This window comes from Myxocyprinus asiaticus, chromosome 44 (genome assembly GCF_019703515.2).
Source record: "Myxocyprinus asiaticus isolate MX2 ecotype Aquarium Trade chromosome 44, UBuf_Myxa_2, whole genome shotgun sequence".
Classification (NCBI taxonomy): Eukaryota; Metazoa; Chordata; class Actinopteri; order Cypriniformes; family Catostomidae; genus Myxocyprinus; species Myxocyprinus asiaticus.
In genome coordinates, this window is record NC_059387.1 from 2,728,617 (window position 1) to 2,749,133 (window position 20,517).

Here is a 20,517-nt window from a genome sequence, read left to right on the forward strand (position 1 = left end):
CATAGTCTCATTTGAACTTCAGGGGAAGACAGTTTCTTGCTGGCATGGTGTACAGTACACTACTAAAACTTGATATTAATATGTATTTAAATTAATAGGTTTGATAAGTGTTCTTTTAATTAACAGTAAAATGGGTAGCACTTTATACTTTAATAAACTAATACATACATTACCTTATGCATAATAAACTGATAGCCATTGTATAGGTAATGACTAATGAGTGTAGTAATGTTCACGTTAACATGTTACGATATAGGCCTACAGTACATAAGAATTAATGATCAGGTTATTTGTTTTATTTGTGTACAAAAATTCAATTTTCTGTGTATAGTGAAATAGCTTTCCTATTAAGAAATATAAATTAAGATGATTTGATATCACGAGGAATAAAATGCACCATTGACAGCAGTAAAAGACAGGAAAAAAAATTGCATTTGATACAATTACAGGACAACTCGTCATCTGCGAAGAAGAGCATACAAAACTAGCACAGGTGCAGTGACTCTCAGTATTTTCCCAATGTTTAATAGCATACGTTTTTATTTAAATGCATTAATACTTTCACTTTTAACAGTGAGGTGAATATACAGCGCAAAATAATTATGGTGACTCCAGCGCTGCATATGCAAAATCCTTTGAAAGATAGGTGGGCATACGGGATATGCCAGCATATGCCCTAGACCAGTGGTTCACAACCTTTTTAACTGTCCAAGACAATATTTGACGGCCCCCTCACCAGAAACTAGACGTGTCTGATTAAAATAATTAATCATGGATAATTTTTGATTCTAGAAGTTTCACAAAGAGTCTGTTTATAATTTGTGGGCATACATCTTAAAGTATTTTTTAGCATTTTAATTAAGTTGGATAATTTTAATTATTTTAATATTTCTTATTTTATATTAATTTTAAGTCATCTTGAGGCCCCCTTGGAAGTGTGCTGAGGCCCCCATAGTGGGTCCCGGCCCCCTGGTTGAGAACCACTGCCGTAGACTCCACTACTGCTTTCTTGACTTGACATTTGAGAAAGAGAGAGGAGAGGAGAGGAGAGGAGAGAGAGAAGAACTTGCTTGCCAGCTCCCTGATGAGCTGTCGCCCGGTCCCCAATTCCAGCTTGCTCCTCCCACGGCGCCCGGCAGCGACCCCTCCATCCCCAGGTAGACTGTCGGATGGCAGCGGTGAGGACTCCGCGACAGCGCATCCCTCCTCTCTCCCGGATTTTGGTACCACTGTAACAGTATAATGGATGGGTAAGGAGGAGGCGGGAACTGGCTGAACAGTAAACAATGTTTAATGGTAAACTTAAACCAAAATAAAACAAAAATAAACAAACACAGTTACACATGCAATGTGGCTGCGTGCGTCTCTCTCTCTCTCTCGAACTGGCGCCTCCGGCTCATATTTATCCCCCTCCCGGCTGATTAGCCCGATCCAGGGCTGTCCTCACGACCCCGCCCTCCTCCTCGTCATCACAATGAGTAAAAAAATAATAATAAACCTTTATGACGTAGATTGTCAGTTATTGTCTTTGAACAGCCCATTTAAACATCTTAAAGTAAAAAATGTAGGTATATTATTTGTTACCATTACAAATCTTATTTGTAGATTATTTAAATTGCTGAACAGATATATTGCACACGTCGTTATAGTCAAGATTAAAGAATGAAAAAAAAAATGAAAAAACTCATCTTGCCTTTAAATAATTACTTTGAAAAGCAAACAACCCGCAGAGGATTGTAAAGCCATGTAGTACTGCAGCTTCAAATAAAAGCTCTTCAATCATCAAACAACCTTCAGATTCCTCTCTTCAGAGGTCTCTGGCTCAAATGTGTGTCTAGGATGGCCGACTGAACTCTAACAAATAAACTTTGACCCTTTAAGACTTTTTCTTCTGCGTGACAGCTTCTGAATCAGAGACAACAGCTGTTTAAACAAATCAAAAACCTGTCTGTCTGTAGAAAAAAACAAAACAAAAAACATAAAAAAACAAGGGTGACACTGCTTGTCAACTTTCCAACACCCATTAAGATGGCACTGAATTTTTGTCTGTGTTCAAATTCTTATACTGGAGGATAAATTAAACGTTTTTTTTTTTTTTTTTGGTCTGGACTGCCCTTTTTAGTAATAGCCCCTTATGTTTAACTCAGTGTGTTGGACAATTCTGCAAAAAAAAAAAAAAAAAAAAGAAAAAAAAAAGTATATATATATATATATTTATGTCTGGCTCAATATTGCACATTAACAGAAGAGGAGAAACAACAGATGAGAGGGGGAAAGTGAGGGGTTAAACTCAGGCTGGGGAAACCTGATGCTAATTAAGTCTTTGGAATGCCACATACTGGCTGTGTCTCAAAACCTAGTGAGTTCGCTACCTAGACAGCGTTTTTCTGTGTCATAAGCGCCTGCTGCTTTTATTTTGTATTTTTTGGACACCATAGGCATACATGCAACATTTTTGGAAATGATAGGCACATGCACATGTTTTGCCATTGTAGGTATGTGCAGTATTTTTTACATTTTAGGGGCACTCAACATTTTTAGGCATCATATGTGCACATGAAAACGTTTAGGTATCAAATGTGAGTGCAGCATTTCTGGGCATTAAAAGTGTGTGTAGCATTTTTGGGCATCAGTTGTACATTTAGCATCTTTGGGCATCATAGGTGCACATGCAACAGTTTATATGAGCAATAATATTTGTGCATCATAGGTGTTTTGGCACCAAAGTCACGTTCAGCAGTTTTTTGCATCACATGTGCATACAGAATTTTTGGCATCATAGACACATGCAGCATCAATACATATACAACAGTTTTGGGAATCTTAGCTGCACGTGCTAGTGATCCCCCCCCCCCCCCCAAAAAAAAATGCTGTATATAAGGACAGCTCACTAGGTTTTGAAACACAGCCCTTGACATTCTTCTTCAGAAGTGTTCCGAGTGGCTCACACTCACAATCAGTGGAGTTGAGATGCTCACCTCCTGCTGTATATATTTTCACTGACATTCCAACAGAAGAGAACTGCAGGTAAAATACTCAACATTTATCAGCGGATTTAAACAGACAAGAACACGATCAAAACATCATGTTCTGGGTATGTCTGGACTGATTTTTTTTTTTTTTTTTTTTTTTTACAAATAAAATGGTTGGCAGGGTCCTTAAACTGGTTGTCCGTGCGGATAATAGTGTTTTGCATGTGTCTTAATGGTTTTTCTTTCGTTGTTTAGGTGGATAGTTGATTAAACAATGCCATCATCTATAAGGACGCTATTGCCTCTGGTTTACGTTTTATGCGCGTTCCCCTCTGCGTGCTCGGGCGACATTGGAGACGCCAGACCCTGCTCTGGATCACACTGCCTGGGGAGCAGAACTTCAAGACCACCGCGGCAATACAACCCGACAACACAGAGCAGATCAATAAATCAGCATGCTCACTCCAGCTTTCATTCTGAACATCACGCAGCGCTTTCACCATCATCCCAGCGCGGGCGGTCTGGAGACCAGGCGAGAGAAACGCTCCAGACGCGCGTCGCTGAAGTCTTTGGCTCTGTCTGCGCCGATTGCGTTACGCCTCAAAGAGCAGCTCAAATTACTAACGACACCAGAGAATGTAAAGGAATTGAGTGCCGCCTGCCTCTTAGGATACGTCCGAAGCCCCCGCCGAGACCCTGTGCGGGAGACGGGTGTGTTCCAGGGACCAGCCAGCCTCCCCTCATGCATGTGGCCGACAGAGCCGCTCAGTTTCTGGGGGAATTTCCGGACATTGGATATCCTGCATCGGAGCAGGGGGCTCCTTTGGGAGTGCAGCTCACATGTGACATCAAACCAGGCGAGTTGAAACAGTGGTTCTAGCTCATTTTAAGACGGGTGCAACACTTCAGCAAACCGAGTACAGAGTAGGCTATATAATTACCAGTGTTTATTTTAAAAAGGGGCATGCAAAACAAATTATTATATTACATATTCCACCTATAAACAGTATAATGGTATTGCCATGGTATTTCAGACATGGTACTGTGCCAATGTCATGTTTTTTTTTGGACATTTCCATGTCGGTAATGGTATATGTTGAAGTATGATAAATTAAAGTAATCTGGGACATTGGGGATCACAAGCAAGTCTATGCTAACCTTACCATATTTTAGCTGCACTGTCATGTGATAGTGTCATTTGTAAGTCTGAAGTGTGGAAAGTTAAAAAAAATGTCCACATTTGAAATATGTCAATGCTGTGGTAAAAGACTATGGTAGTTATACATTGCCATGGCCAGTGTTGGTAAGTTACTCCAAAAAAAGTAATCCAATACAAATAAATAATTACTTCTCTAACATTGTAATCATAGTACTTTACTGATTACTCAACCAAAAAAAAAAAAAAAAAAGTAATCATATACTAATTACTTTACTTAAAAGTTGTTTTCTAAAACACTTTTCACACAAGTTTTTTCCGCTCAACAAATTTCAAAATAATGTCTATATTTCCTAGTTTAAAACTGCACGCAAGTCATATAATAACCTTGCATTTCTCCCTTACAATAACTCATTAGGGAATGCATACCCTTCAGCTGTCACAGAAATGCAAACAGACGTAAAGTTAACAATTCATGTTTTACATGTATTCTACATAAATAACATTATTTGTTACCCAAGTAATTAACTTAATCTAAAATTAGTAACTAATCTGATTACAAGAATTGAAAATGTAATCTATTACACTACTTTTGATTAAAAATTATTTCAGGTATGCAGTACCCAGTTTTGCCTGTGCAAGATATTTATCTAAATTTACAGACATCAAAGAGGAATTCTCACTGTGGCCCTTCAAGGGATAGTTTACCAAAAAAATGAAAAGTATGACTTTCTTCTGCTGAACACAAAGATTTTTGGAAGAATATTTCAGCTCTGTTGGTCCTCATAATGCAAGTGAATGGTGAACACAACTAAGAAGGCCCAAAAAGGACATAAAGGCAGTATAAAAGTATCCCATAAGACTCCAGGTTAAATCCATATCTCCTGAAGCTATTTGATAAGTGTGGTTGAGAAACAGATCAATATTTAAGTCCTTTTCTACTGAAAATCTACACACTTTCACATCCAGTCACCCACTGGTCGAGGCTGGTCAAAGGTAGAGATTAGGGCTGAAACGATTAGTCGCCGTTATTGACAATTTTTTTTATTGTCTACAGAAATTTTCATTGTCAAATAGTCGTTTTATATCATTTAACGTAACATGAGATCTTACAAAACTCTAATAATGGAATGATACAGAAGCACTCTAGTTGTGGAATAAGCGGAGCCGGAGCTGCCACTCCGCTGAAGCATAACTTGCATGTCGAGCGTCTTTAAAGGAAACACCCCGGTGATACATCTTTAATGCAGTTATATTTATGCGTTATAGCTTTATTACATTTAAAATAATAAGCAGATCATATAAATTACTACAAACTCCAAAACTGGCATTTCTCTGTGTGGTCAGCACCTCTTCTATGAGTTGCACGAAGTGTCCCGATCTAAGGGGGAGAGATTGAAACTGCACCCGGCGCGCTTGCTGCAGCTAGATTATAATGTGATGGCTCGCGACTTATTGAATCATAATATGTCACTGTGCATTTCTTATCATGAAGAAAATTGGCAATACACCAATGGACGGAGTTAAAAAAGATGGATTGAGTTAAAGATGGATTGAAGTGAACAGAATGGTGAGAGAGGGTAGTCTTCGCCCCATTATACACTGAAACAAAATATGTTTTTGATTTTGTTTTTGTTTTGGCTTGTTTTCCAATATAAATATCTAAAACTCCTTTAAAACAACATTAATTTTCTTTAGCAGCTATACTGCAGAAGAAAAAAAAATATCTGAGAGTGTTGAATATAATATTAAAAATACAAATATTTTAAAATACCTAAAAATCCTTAAAAGATGCATTCACCTGAGAAGCAGCATATAAGATATTTAGATTTGCTTTTAGAGAATAGATCTTGAATAAGTATATTTTGTCTTTACTGCACTCACAGAAGTATAACCAAGTAAAAAAATACACTTATATACAAAATACACTTATATTTAAGATGCATTCTCTTAAAGCAAGTCTAAATATATTATACGTTGCTTCTCAAGTAAATGCATCTTGTTAATAATTTTTAGACAATTTTAAATGGAAAACAAGACAAAAACACTTGATGACAGGATTTTTTGCAGTGAATTTTTTACTGAATTAAACTTAATAATAGTATTTTTTTCCTTTAATTCAGTGAATGTCATTTAGAGGTATTTTTAAAAGATAATTTTGTCCTCTTTGTTGTTAGTAAGCACATTTAATACAACCTTTTAAGTCGGGGCACAAGCTGAATAGTCGGTTAAGAGCTAATGATTAATTGTTGCAATAATCACCCAAATAGTCAAGAAATCATTATAAATCGCAAGTTCTAATAATCATTAGATTAGTCTTATCAAAATAATCATTAGTTGCAGCCCTAGTGGAGACTGAAAGTGAAAAAGGACTTCATTGCATTGTGAGGACCAACAGAGCCGAGATAATCTTCTAAAAAAAAATCTTCATTTTTGTTCTTGGAGAAAGTCATACACATCTGGGATGGCATAAGAATGAGTAAATAAGATAATTTTCATTTTTGGGTGAACTATCCCTTTAACAATTTAAGATGCATGTCACAGGGAGGGGAGTGTACACAAACTGTCAGGCTTCTAAAGCTCTTTCACATCAGTACTGGAATCTCCATACATAAAATAGTAGAGGATCTTGACAGCTGGCCCAAGAACTATTACTACAATTATACACATCTGCTTGGCTGCACAGAGGGCTATAGAGCTGCAGAACCCCTTGCAGTCAATGTCTAGAAATTACAGACTAATTTGTCCCATTTCCATACCACTGAAATAGTCCTAGCACATGAACTTAAAAGAAAAATAGCTGTAGGTTTTAAAAATATGTGATTCAACCTCTTTGACCTTCACATGTCAGAGTGCTGTGTAAACCTGTACAACTTACCAGTAAAAGCATTACTGATTTGGATAATCATTTCCTCAGTTTGAGCAACATACATAACAGCTAGGGCATGTTGAACTATTCATCTTGATGCAAATGATTAACTCCCAAATTATCCATCTTTGAACATTCTTAGTAAAATTGGTGGGATCTGTTTTCCCATTAATTGAAATGTTAATTGCCTTGTTAGAGCTAATTAAAGGCTTGTTTGGCCTTAGCCACTTAGTACTGTCTGTTTCCTTCCACAGATGAAAAATCTGTTGCTCAAATATTGCTCTTTCATAGCTCAGAAGACTTAGAGTTCTTATTTATACTTATTTTAAGTTTCAACTTTGTCTCAGATGTTTCTCTTAAAATTGCTTGGGAGAAATATAAATATACACAAATTAGTCAATTGTTAGTTGCAATAAACATTTCTTATCAAATTCTTCTGAGACCAAATTATCTGAGCTATGCTGTCCACACTTATTGAGTTCATATTCAGATTTTGGAGTTTTGACTGAAAACTTTGTGGTCTTGGCAAATCAAAGCACAGTTTGAGACATTGTTGAGATCCCTTTGGAAACTCCAGGGCAGACTCTGATGCTCACATGTGCAATTATTCGATTATCTTTTATTGGAGAAACATACTTCACCAAAGTCTCCATTTGCTTTCCATTCAATCTAATTTATTTCTAGGGGAAACATTTTATATATATAAGAAGCTATTTTTTCTTCTGTATGGGTCTTTTCGCAGGAGAGAATGAGGTCCCTGCAGAAGATGCACTTATCTTACACCTGCAGCTGACAAAGGGTCAAGAGAAGCTGGTGGAGACCTTGAGAGCTCAACAGGTGGTGATCCGTGATCTGCAGCAGAGACTGGTGGAACAGCAGGGGGCGCTTCTGTCCCAGCAGCGTGAGATACTCGACCAGCAGCACCGCATGTATGAGCAGATGGATGTGGTGAAGGCTCAGTATGGTCTGCTTTCAGAGACTGTCAAGCAGGTCTCCTTCCAAGGCCTGCAGGGAGAGCTGCAGAACTATTTTGAAAGCCACCTGGCTGGGCTTCAGAATCAGGCACGTAGCCACCTGCAAAAGTCTTATGCTGTGCATAAGGTGGATGTGGACGCCAAATTGATGGATGTGGTTGGGGATGCTGGGCACCCATTGCTAGGATGCCAGGTTGCTTGTGGACCTGAAGAATACTGTAACTTCCAGAAGGATCCACTGCAGTGCGAGAGGTGCACCATGTGTCCCCCTGGATTCTTTCTTGTGTCACAGTGCTCCCCCACCGCTGATAGGATGTGCCAGGTGACAGTGTGGCATTTGCTTTATCTGTTAAACTGAAGATAAAATATTTATCACACCAATTACATTATGTAATTCACGCACAATTCTAGATTTAACATCTCTAGTATTTGTTGATGTTGAAATACATTCTCCTGTCCCAGTTTAATATGCAGAGTCAACTGTCTGTATGTTGATTTCTCCAAAAAGTGTGTAAACAATGTGGTACTATCATCACATTGCTCTATTTGTTTGAGTGACCTGATCAGCCCTGTGTTAAGACAAGAGGATTGTATGGGAAACAATCTTTGAAAACTTTTTGTACTTTTGTTTAGAGATGTTAATGGCAGAGCAAAAAATTACTCGCTTCTCCTTTCACAACAAAGCAGACAAAGTTATATTTCCCAATGTATAACATGTCATTGAATAATAAATATCTGTCAACAGGACAGGGATGAATGCCTGGAATTACCGAGCCTGTGCGGAGAGCGAGTTAAATGTCTCAATACACCAGGTAAGCGAAATACAAGAAGAAACTTGACCAATCCAAAATTTGGCCTCTAGACTGATCACTTTGGATTCACAAGCTTCTTTTTATTTTGTTGATCAGGAGGGTTTCGTTGTCTGGGTGTGTCTGAGAGGGAGATTTCCGCAGGGCTGTGTGGCCTTGAGTACTTCTACAATCTGGAACTTCAGGAGTGCCAGGCTTGTTCAGGCTGTGATGGCGAACCTGTTGCCATCCCCTGCACTGTCAGCAGTGATAGTGTATGCGGTACCCTGTCTGAGAACACGCTCACAAGGTCTTGGGCTGCTTCGATTGCTGTAATGCCAACAAAACTGAAGAGTATGTCCATCTACCCGGGAATACAGCTCAATATCCGTGGCAAAGAAAGAAGCAACTTGCTGACCAACCATGATGGTTACCTTAACCTCCAACTACATGGACTGCTCTGGATAGACCATAACTTTGCTCTGAAGCACAGCTGCAGGAACTTTCTCCAGGTTGGGATGCGGCTCAACGGCAGTGAAGAGGAGGGCCATGACCTGAGCGGTGTTCGCATAGATCAACCTGAGAGGAAGTTCTTCCAGGGTGTGACTGTTAGTGCTGCAGTTGAGGTGGAGCCCAATCATACTCTGGCAATTGTTTTAAAGAGTCCCAACCAACACTGCAACCAGAGTAAAGATCTGCAAATGTATGATCTTGGAGATTCTTCCTTCAGCTTGCTCTGGCTGTCCCATGACACTGGTGCTGTGGCCATGACAGCTCAGATGTCTACAGCAGCCCACTACCAGAGTAACTATCGCCCGACCTTCCGAATGGCTACTGTCTCTGACCCCTACATAGTGGCACTGACCCATGACAGCCGTGGGGTGCGTTTCATGGAGAATGGTGTGGTGAAATTTGTGCTCCAGCAGGCCATCTATTCCATGGGCCACCCCTGCGTTCGTGAGGGTTTCTTTCTGATTGCGTACGTCAACCGAAATGGCACCAACCAGGAGGTGATGCGCTCCTTCAAGTCTGGTGTCAACTACAGGGATACCTCCATCACCCTTTCTGGGGCCACAAGGGTGGACAATGGAGACTGGCTGAATTTCGAGATTGTTGCACCTTCTCAGTGTAGTGTCCGCTACTTTGGCGATAGTTCTGGAATTAGTATGCTGAGTTTGATCTGGATCCCTACTGCTGTTTCCTCAACTCTCATGGCCACTGTCTCCAGGACAGGCCTACCCTCTGGGGCTGTAAGGAATAAACCCCTGCTCTTCAGGCAGATGAGTCCAAACACAGACCAGATACGGATTGCTGGTTCAAGTGAGCCACATGCCCAGAGGAACTTTGTGTTTTCTGAGGCTGGGATGGCCAGTGTAGCCATCAACCTAAAGCTGATTCACTCATGTAATGTGGTGAAGTTGACCCTTCACCGGCAAGGTAAAGGAGGTCATGCTCTGGCCCAGCAGGTTGGTGGACATATGCCTGAAGGAAGTGAGTGGGCCAGCATTGGGCTGAGAACTTCATTTGATGTCCTGAATGGCACTGCTATCTATGTTTCTCTGGACTGCATTCGTGGGCGAATCAATCAGATCACCCATGAAGGCGGAACCAACATCTCCATTCTCTGGCTGGCTTCATGATCTCAAATATATCTTTCGGCAATTGCTTTAATGATTGCTTTAACAGATTGCTTTAATGGAACTGGTGCTTCCATAAGATTCAGTCACACATCTGAGAAAACATTTGCTAAGTACTGATCAACTTTGTTTCTTTTATAATGACCCAATTGCACAGGCGATATTAATATTTTCTGGTGCTCATATTCTGTGTTCATTGGAATTTTACAAAGGGGGTGGGGTGATATATTGTGGTGTAACAATCCAGTGATAGAAATAAAAATACATGTTATTTTTCTTGGCTGGAACAATGAACAAACTTTTAAAAAAGTACTTTTAAGTACTTTGGCTGGTTGAGCAGCGACCAATTTTTCCCAAGGGAGGAAATGTTTTCCATCTCTCTTTGCTTTAGAATCAATTAAAATGTGTGTAAACTGTATTTACGTGTGTGTGTGTGTGTGTGTGTGTGTGTGTGAGAGAGAGAGAGAGAGAGAGAGAGAGAGAGAGAGAGAGACTGAGGAAGTATGAGGTTTTTTTTTTGTGTGTATTGGTGCGCTGATGTGATATTTTTTTTATGTGTGTGTGTCTTGCACTTTATCACATTGAAGTGCAGTGTTGTATAGTAAATAACTGAGTTTGTTTTATGAAGACAACTGGGATTCAAATAATTTTGGAAATTAATCTATATGAAAGATAAAGTGTTAACATTATTGAACTGTATTTTTGTTTTACACTTTTTTGGGAAACAATTAATGAAATCCTTATACAGCTTTCAGGTTATGAATATTTATATTCAGTACAATTACTGTATGAATGAATACTGCTGACCATAATGTTCTCCCATTGTATTTTATATGGAAAAATACATAGACCACATAAGGCACAACATTTGCTCATTCATGCTTAGTGTAACATCTATAAAGTGTGTCATATGTCTTGTATTACTCGAAATACTGTTGCCATGGGAAAATGCTGCCTTGAACTACAAATTACAAACAGTGAAGAGAACAAATATTTGGCAGCATTAATGTCATTCAAAATCCTTGGCTTTGTACTTTTGATACATTAACTGGTTATTCACTTACCCAAGTACTGTCTAAATAATACATTGTAATCTTTAAATCATTGTAATCTTAAATCGCAAATAAAAGTCATATCTATTTTACCAGATAACAAAATGTTTGTAATAGTTTTACTGTAAAACAACAACCACTGAGATATGGGTTTCGGTCCCATGGAAAGGAGGAAGTATATTGCATTCACTTAAACAATGGTGAGCGTGACTCATAGATTGCATTTTAGGTTTAGGGTTGGGGTTTGGTTTATGGGGTAGAGTTAATAAAATATTTGTTGCTGTTGAATGAAGAACATAATTTACATCTAAAAATACAACTCTGTAGAAATTTTATCCGAAAAGTATTTTTTTACCTGGAAAGTAAACTAATTTAAACATATTAACCAGAAGATTAGATATTTTTGCTCATCCATACATTCCAGATTGAGGAGTCCAACCATAGTTGGTTCCAGGTGGGCAGCAGACCACTTCCTATTGGGCACTAACCTCAAGAGCGCAGCATTTTGGTGAAACCTCATATGGCTCACATGAGAAAGTAAATGTAAATGTGTAGAGTAAGTAAAAGTAAATGTTTCTTTACAATGTCTTAACAAATTGTGACAAAAGATTATTAAGAACACCACTTTCATCAGAACAAATGTCAGAGATGTAATAGTGTCTGAGATTTATTGTAAGCTCTAGCAAACATTAACATTTATGTAATTTAACAAAAGTAATAAACAATTAAGCGTCTGTCTAAACATGACTAATATTGCTTAAATTAGCATGGAAACTCTAGTGATTATGAGAAATACAAAAATATTTCAGCAGGTTGTGTGTGTGTGTGTGTGTGAATTCTCTGAACAGTTGTGACACTTTTGCACGTGTTAATTTAACGCAAAAAGCTGGGTCTTATTCACTAACCACCCGCAATCTAGTTTAAGCAGACACAATCTGCGCTTAAATTTTTTTTTGGCATGTTTGTGCTGTTGTCTGATCTGCATAATTCCTTTAGTGAATCGGGTGCTAAACCAGCGCAGACAGCGTGTCACGGTCCCACTCAGTCTGTAAGTCCAGTCTGTCCAGCACCCTACCTGACACCTGTTCAGCAGCCGCCACCCTACCTGACCCCTGTCCAGTGGCCTCCGCCCTACCTGACGCATGTCCAGCTGCCACCGTCCTACCTTACCCCTGTCCAGCGGCTGCCACCCAGACTGACCCCTACCCAGTGGCCACTGGTCAGTCAGTCCAGTTTTCTGCAGTCACCCAAGCTGACCCCACACCAGCGGCCACTGCCCAAACTGATCCCACGCCAGGGTCTACCACCCAGCCTGACCCCATTCCAGCTGAAGCCCACACTGACTCCACGCCAGTGGCCACCACCCAGTCTGACCTCACAACAGTGGCTGTTGCCCAGTCTGACCCCACGCCAGCGGCCATCGCCCAGCCTGACCCCACGTCCGGCCTGGTGTTGATGGGGGGGTACTGTCACAGTCCCACTCAGTCTGCCCTATGTTCTTTGTCTGTTTATTTTCTGTGTGTGTTTGTGTTGTGCATTTGCACGTGTCTTAGTCAGTGTTGTGGTTTGCCATGTGCTATCCCGACCACGCCTCCTCATTCCCTCTGGCCTCACTCTCTAGTCTAGTCCTTGATATGTTGATTATCTTCACCTGTTCCTCATTTGCTCAGTCTGTATATATTGTGCTCCCTTTCCTCTTGTGTTTGTCAGGTTGTTGTTTTGCATGTTAAGTCTGTGGTTTGTTTGCTAAGCCTCCAGTCCAGTTTGTCATTTTGTGTTTCAGTTTAGAAGTTTGTTATTGTTTTGCTTTTCAGGTGAGAGTTTGTTTTCCCTGTTTGTATTGTTTTATTTAATACAGTCTTTATTTTGCCTCATTCCTGCAATTGGGTCCTCATTCCTGACACATTCCATGTGCATGTGCAAAAAAATGGCACATTTACCAGGTTCTTAACAGATTCTGTGATATTGACCTATTCAATCTGGATAATTCCTTTAAAAGAAAACCCATTTAATTAAAACAACTTGCATGACATTGGTTTGTTCTCATGCGTTTAATTTTGTGGCAAAAATTTGTTAAATTAACAAATGCGATTCAGATTTTCTAATACATTTTAGAAGGATCCCTCTGGCTGAGACTGTGTAAGAGGGACATGTCCACTTCTCAGAAATATCACGTGACAAGCTTTGCTTTGAGTTTTCTTGTCACTGTTGTATCTCTTTCTCTTGCATATCTTTCTTTTCATCCTCAGTTTCTCTCCTCTCCTCCATCCCCCTCTGTGTTTGCTCATTAAGCTGTTTACTGAGGCCTGTTAATGAAGGTCATCAGGTCACTACACACAAACACAGAGAACTTCACAGTCCACGGCTCATAAAAGCATTTTCAATCTCAACCAACCATAAAGACATTTTCCTCAACATTTCCCAATAAACTCACAGAGATGAATCATGTTTCCTATGATGCATCATGTGTCCATATGTAGTCCTATAATCACTACTCAGATATAATGTCATAGCATGTCTTTCATGCCATGTTTGTCTTACTTTTAGAACATTGGCAAAAGTTTATACAATTAATTTAGTCTAGATTAGCCCTTAAATGCATGGTATTTTTCCCAAACACTCTTACTTATTTGGGTCTTTAGAGACCCGGCACTTATCTATAAAAAAAATTAATGTACAAAATGCCCAGATAGTGTAACATTTTCAAAATACTTTCAAGTCAATAATAAAATAATAAAATAAAATATATATTGAAATATTTTGATGTTTTAATTTTCATAAATTAAAGAGATAATGCAACTCAGAACAAATCTAGAACAGGATTCATTATTTTCACTCTCAAATTTCATGAGATGCAACTGGCTGTCAAACACGTGTTGAGTTACACATAACAAACAATCTGCACATAAGATACACATAAGTCACACATAGGTTACACATATGTAGTCAGTATGTATGTATATTTGTCAGGCACTTCTTGAGTCCAAATATATGCACAATTTACATCATTTCAATAGTACAACTAAATGACAATAGACATCATCCTATTCATGAGTTTTCTTCTTTGTTGTTTCTTCATCAGATAACAATGTCAAATGTAAATAAATCAGTCACTGAAACATCAGCAAACAGCATGTATGCTTACACGCATACAGAATACTGATAACTGGAATACTCAAACATTTCAGCCTGGACGAAGGAATGACACCTTCAGCTCAACCTTGCAATGACAGAACTCCTCATGATCCCAGCAACCTCACTATTCATCTTGGTTATTCTACACTAACACCAACAAGAACAGCCTGGAACCTGGGAGTGGTGGTAGATGACCTGCTTAATTTCACTGCCCGCATCTCATCAACCTCCTGGTCTTGCAGATTCGTGCTTTACAACATCAGGAAAATCAGACCTTTCCTGTCTGAATATGCTACACAGCTCCTGGTCTAAGCTCTGGTAATTTCAAGACTGGACTACTGCAATGCTCTGTTGGCTGGCCTTCCAGCTAACACAATTAAGCCACTGCAGATGGTCCAGAATGCTGCAGTGCATCTGGTCTTCAATCAGCCAAAAAGCTCACGTTACCCCACTCTTGATTTCACTCCACTGGCTGCCAGTAGCTGCCCGCATCAAATTCAAGGCTTTGACTCTGGCTTTCAAGACAGCCAATGGAACCACACCCTCTTACTTAAATTCACTTCTTCAGGTCTATGCTCCAACTCGCACTCTGCGGTCTATGAACGAGCGACGCCTGGTGGTTCCATCACAAAGAGGCTCAAAGTCTATTTCACGATCATTTACTTTCTCTGCTCCTCGGTAGTGGAATGAGCTTCCAACCTCCACACAATCTGCTGTTACCTTCCGAAATTCAAAAACCAGCTGAAAACACATCTGTTCCGCTAACACTTAACCAACCAACACTAATTGCACTTACTACTGCACTTAACATGCGCGTAATGTACACAAATTTTTAAAAAATAAAAATAAAATACTCTTCTGTCTTTTTCTTCTGTGCTAGCATCTTTACTACTCCAGCCACTGTGAAAACTTGGCAGTCCTATACTGCAAATGTTGTTAAAATTTGTATGACAAATTGCTTGCTATGTGTCTCATTTGTAAGTCGCTTTGGACAAAAGTGTCTGCTAAATGACTAAATGTAAATATAAATGATAATTCACCATTGTTGATAATTCCTTGTTGCACAGAAAATCATTGTGATATAGTATTTATTTTTATGAATATAGTACTCATTTCTTGTGTTTTAAATAAAGAAATAGATATTATGTGATAGTAAACTTATATAGATATGAAATTATAATAAAAGTAGAAAACATAAAAATAAAAAAAATAGAAAATTAAAAAAAATAATTTAACAAAAAAACTCTCTTACATAACAAGGGTCTCTAATGACCCTATACACTTTTGGTACTTAAGCATTATAATTATTATTATAATTATTAATTTATTTATTTTTGTTGCAAGTTTGGCTTTGTGTGTGTGTGTGTGTGTGTGTGTGTGTGTGTGTGTGTGTTACACTATTTATAAGAGATACTGTAGATTGAGGAATACTAAAGAGGTGTGGGCACAACTTAAAAAAAAAAATGGATGAGGTACAGGGGGTGGAATGAGGTTAAGGGTTAATAAGTGAGTTTGATAAGCTGCAATTATTGTCACTGCCACGACTGTGACTTCACATTTCTTGGCTGATTTTTAGTAGTGTTTGCTAAGGCAAGAGTTAATATTACTATTGCTTAAACTTAGTGATTTGTTCCAAGAAATGTTTTAAGCCTAAATGACTAAGTTCAGGCATGATACTCTGAATGGTGCAAGCTTATAGGTTCTTGAACTTGTTATCTGTTGGCTAATCAGCTCGCTCACATGTGATATGTCAAGCCAATCGGCTCACATGGTGTAAGCTGATAGGTCCTTCGACTTCAGAGCCCTTCTAAGGGGAGCCTACAAGCTCAGCATAAAATAGCATAACCCGGCAGTCCCATAGACATTCTATGGGAGGTAAACTGCAAAGGAGACAAGAGGCCTTTTTTTATGGATGTCTATGGAGGAGATGCTTCAGTGTGCTAAATAAACTGCTTTTATGAAGAAACAGCTCATCACTTAATGAATTGACTGCCTGTCCGCTAATCTTCAACATGTTTTACACTAAACAATCCTTTTGGAATGAATTATATGTGGAGTTTACTATGGTAACATTGCTGTTTTATAAGAGAAGACACAAACAATTCGGCGATAGGTACTGTAGGTGTCAGTTTACGGCTCTCCCATTTATCTGAATGGTATCCGCAAATGGTGACATACTATCGTAACACCTTAGTTGGCAGTTATGCTCTCTCCTATGATAAAGCCGCGGAGGTTGTAATCTCAGTAATTAAAATAATCTCTGCTCAACGTGTTATTGGGTAGCCAATCAACTTGCATACTCTCTCTTTGCCTAACATTTAAATGTGTTCAGTTTGCAAGCCAGTTACATTGCAGCATGCTGTAAGAGTTTTCTCTGAAAATGCTGTTTGCTCAGGTGGTTCCTCGGTCTTTTTCTTCTATTAGCTTGCATGGTAAGGTCTGCATTTGGCTGTGACACATACTGTAGAAGCACATCTTAATCAAGGTCAGCCATAGCAAATCAGACACTGGCACACATCGCTATCTTAGGTCATTAGTTTAAAGAAATCCTCACATAGCTAGGTTAAGTTACTAGTTAAGTAAGCTATGGGCTTTCCAGGTCCAGGTACACATTATGAGTCAGGTCACTAGCCGTTTAAGCGTTTCTAGCAAGCAGGCCATGGCACACATACAGATTTAGTTAATTAGCATGATGCCATTCTGCCAAGCAGGCAAAGGCATACAGTAACTAGCTTGCATACACTTGGTACACATTGCTCTTCAGAGCAGCAGCACAGCACAAGTCTTGGGGATAGAACTGCTTATTTGGGGGGTTGTGTTTTGTGTTATGAATTTGTGCAGCTTTCCTGCTTTGTTTGGGGATTGTTTGCAAGTCAAATTAAGCAGCAGCAGCATGCCATACATGCTCGATGCAGCATGTTTTGTGTTTTTCTAACTGTGCAGCAGCAGCAGCATGTCCACATGCTTAACTCAGTATGACTTTATATGTTCTAGCAGTAGCAAGTCTCCATACCTGCTCTGCAGCAGCAGAAGCAGCAGCAGCATTGCAGATCTAGTCCGCCAAGACCAATATACTATCAATATGTCATACCTACATTAACATGCTAAATCTTTCAGAGAGTTGTCATGACTGAAATTACTAAGTTCAGGCATGAAACTCTGAATGGCTCAAGCTGATAGGTTCTTGAACTTGTTGTCTGTTAGCCAATCTTAAATGTGACATGTCAAGCCAGTCGGAACACATGGTGTGATAGGTCATTTTATATATAATCAGGAAGCCAATCAACTTGCACACTCTCTCTTTCCCTAACATTTTCTAAAGTTAAATCCTGCATAAATGGATTTTTGCTTTGTACTGTATGTGGCGCTGCCACCATAGCCACTGTACCTTGTGTTTCATTGACCCTGTGTGCAGGTAATTTCATGATGTTTATCATATTCCCTTTTTTTTTTTAAAGATTCATATATTATTTGCAAATGAGTTCACATACAAATAAAATGGATGGCGTAGTCTATACATTTCTTCCTGTCATTCCACTGTCAATATATTATTTCACATTTATGTCATATTTATTCATATCTGACCTAGTTAATGAAAAAAATACTATATGATCACAATAATTATAACAATTTCATACTTTTAATGTACTTACGTAAACACATTGAATTGTTTCAAGGTCTTTCTAACTTACCCGAAGAATAGTGCACACTTGATTCATGTTTTATACACTTTTTTAAATTGTGTTATTCACACATGTCATGTTGACCAGTAATGTCCACCACTCTATCCATTTGAGCAGAGTCACGGAGAACTGCTGTGGGTGCACCAGTTGTATACCTGAACTTACAAGCTTTGAGTTTCCCTGACCCTGTGTGCAGGTCCTAAATAAATATCAACATCATCCACAATTTGAGTCGGTGTGTGCTGACGAAGTGTGGGACAGACCATGTACAATAAAGCAGGTCACACTGGTGCCGTGTCCTGGATCTTCAATAAAGTTGGCCGAGGATCTTGTGATCTTCTCTGCACAAGATCTCTGCACAAATCCCCTCGCTAACTTCCCTAAGCACTTCCCTCAGGGGAATCCCCACCGCCATTTTTGAAGTCTGGTCCACTTCGTTAAGTGGGCGAGGGAAGTTTCTGCTGACTGACCGATGGAGCGAGCCTACACAGATGTACGCTTTAGGCAGCTCCACATCCCACAATGCAACATGATTGTGACATCACAGCAGATCATGCCTCACCAACCCAATCCCCACTCAACTCTAATTATGATGTAAGTGAAGTTAGGTCAAATAAGCAGTTTGGAGGAGTTATATTGAGATTTAACAGCAAAATACTTGCAGCTACCTTAAACCGATACAGTCATAACCTGTGTTCATTGTAATGTTACCATTTTCATTTGTGTAAAACATGATTAATAATTTCTAACAATAACTCTAATAAAAAGTTAATTTATACTGTACATGACAAAATTTGATATATAAGACTTTGAAATCACAACTAAACTTTACCTGAATCTGGGATTGTATCAATCTCTGAAGACATTGTATTCTTAGGAGCAAAATTCACCAAATAATTCCACAAAATAAAATAAGCCCTATTGCAAGGGCGATAACAAGCTCCAAGTGATCAAGGGATTAGGCTGTTCCATTTCAATCCACTGCACGGGTTCCGGCAGTAGTGGGCACTTGCGCAACGTAAGCAATGACGTCCATCCAAGTCAACGAGATGGAGGGAAGTTAGCGAGGGGAGGGGGTAAAAATTTGAAGTGGAACGCATCCCAGAATATCATAGAGACTAAGGGGTGGGCTCTTTTGACTTGTGCCAGTAAGCAGCCTGAACACCTTACCAACCGCATTGCAATGTGCTAAAACCACTCAGAAAATCTTAGCAACAAATCAGTGGCCTGGACAACACAATCTCATCAAGAAACGTCATTGAGGGGACCTTTTGCCTGCATCACCAAAATGTTGCTGTTGGTCCGTATGGTAGATGTCACTCTCATGCATTCTATTACTTTACCTAAGGCTTTATTTATAAAATAAAAGATTTGAAAATTCTTTCATCATTTATTTATTGCTTTACCATTTAATTATCTATCTATCTATCTATCTATCTATCTATCTATCTATCTATCTATCTATCTGTCTGTCTGTCTGTCTGTAAATAATGTATAAATAAAGTATATATAGGTACAATATAGCTAGAATATTAGATTTTCTTAAGAAAATGTAAGTGGTGCTAGGGTGTTGTGGCTGGTTGCCAGGGCATTGCTATGCATTTACTAAAGTGTTCTAAGTAGTTGTTGATGCTTGAGTGTTCTGGGTGGTTGTAAAGGCATTTTTAGGTGGTTGCTATGGTGCACCAGGGGAAAACTATTTTCTAATTGAGTATTTTTGTCTTGTTTTCCAGTACAAATATCTAAACATTATTTAAACAAGATGAATAATGTCAAGATATTTTGTCTTGTTTTAATTTAATGAAGTTTATGCATGAACAAAAAAAAAAAAAAAAAAGCTGTTTGCCAATGTGATATGAAAAGAAAAAACAAAAACTTAATTCAAAGGTAAAACAAGGTTATGTTTCTTATCACAAGCGGAAAAACGAGGAACTGAACATTGAACAGAATCTTGAAGAAATTAATACTGAAAGAGGAAATGAGAATATTATGCTGGTCAAAGAGTCAATGATGTTATTATGTAAATCCCCAGACACAAGTGTTTGTCAGTAACATTTATTGGTATTGTCCCATGAAAGTAAAACACATTTCAAGAGAACTGGATTTTTAAAGAGGGTCTGTTGTCTGCCTCTCTATATATGTATAATTTCCACACACTATTTTATAACTTAATCTTCTTAACTTCAGTTCCTCAAAGAATCATATTTCTTTCAAACAATGTTGGGTGAGAAAGAAAACAAACTGAATTCAC

General features: G+C 38.8%; 1 protein-coding gene across 2 annotated transcripts; it reads left to right on the top strand.

Moving 5' to 3' along the window:
- Positions 1-2,917: 2,917 nt before the first annotated feature.
- On the top strand, positions 2,918-11,541 carry LOC127434237 (uncharacterized). Of its 2 annotated transcripts, none has more exons than XM_051686815.1 (5): positions 2,918-3,027; positions 3,228-3,829; positions 7,740-8,293; positions 8,717-8,783; positions 8,880-11,541. In XM_051686815.1, the coding sequence occupies exons 2-5, from the start codon at positions 3,247-3,249 to the stop codon at positions 10,397-10,399; spliced, it is 2,724 nt and encodes a 907-aa protein (XP_051542775.1). In that variant the 5' UTR covers positions 2,918-3,027; positions 3,228-3,246; the 3' UTR covers positions 10,400-11,541. The 2 variants fall into 2 exon arrangements, with proteins under 2 accessions (XP_051542775.1, XP_051542776.1); XM_051686816.1 differs by having other exon boundaries at positions 2,929-3,094.
- The last annotated feature ends 8,976 nt before the right edge of the window (positions 11,542-20,517 follow it).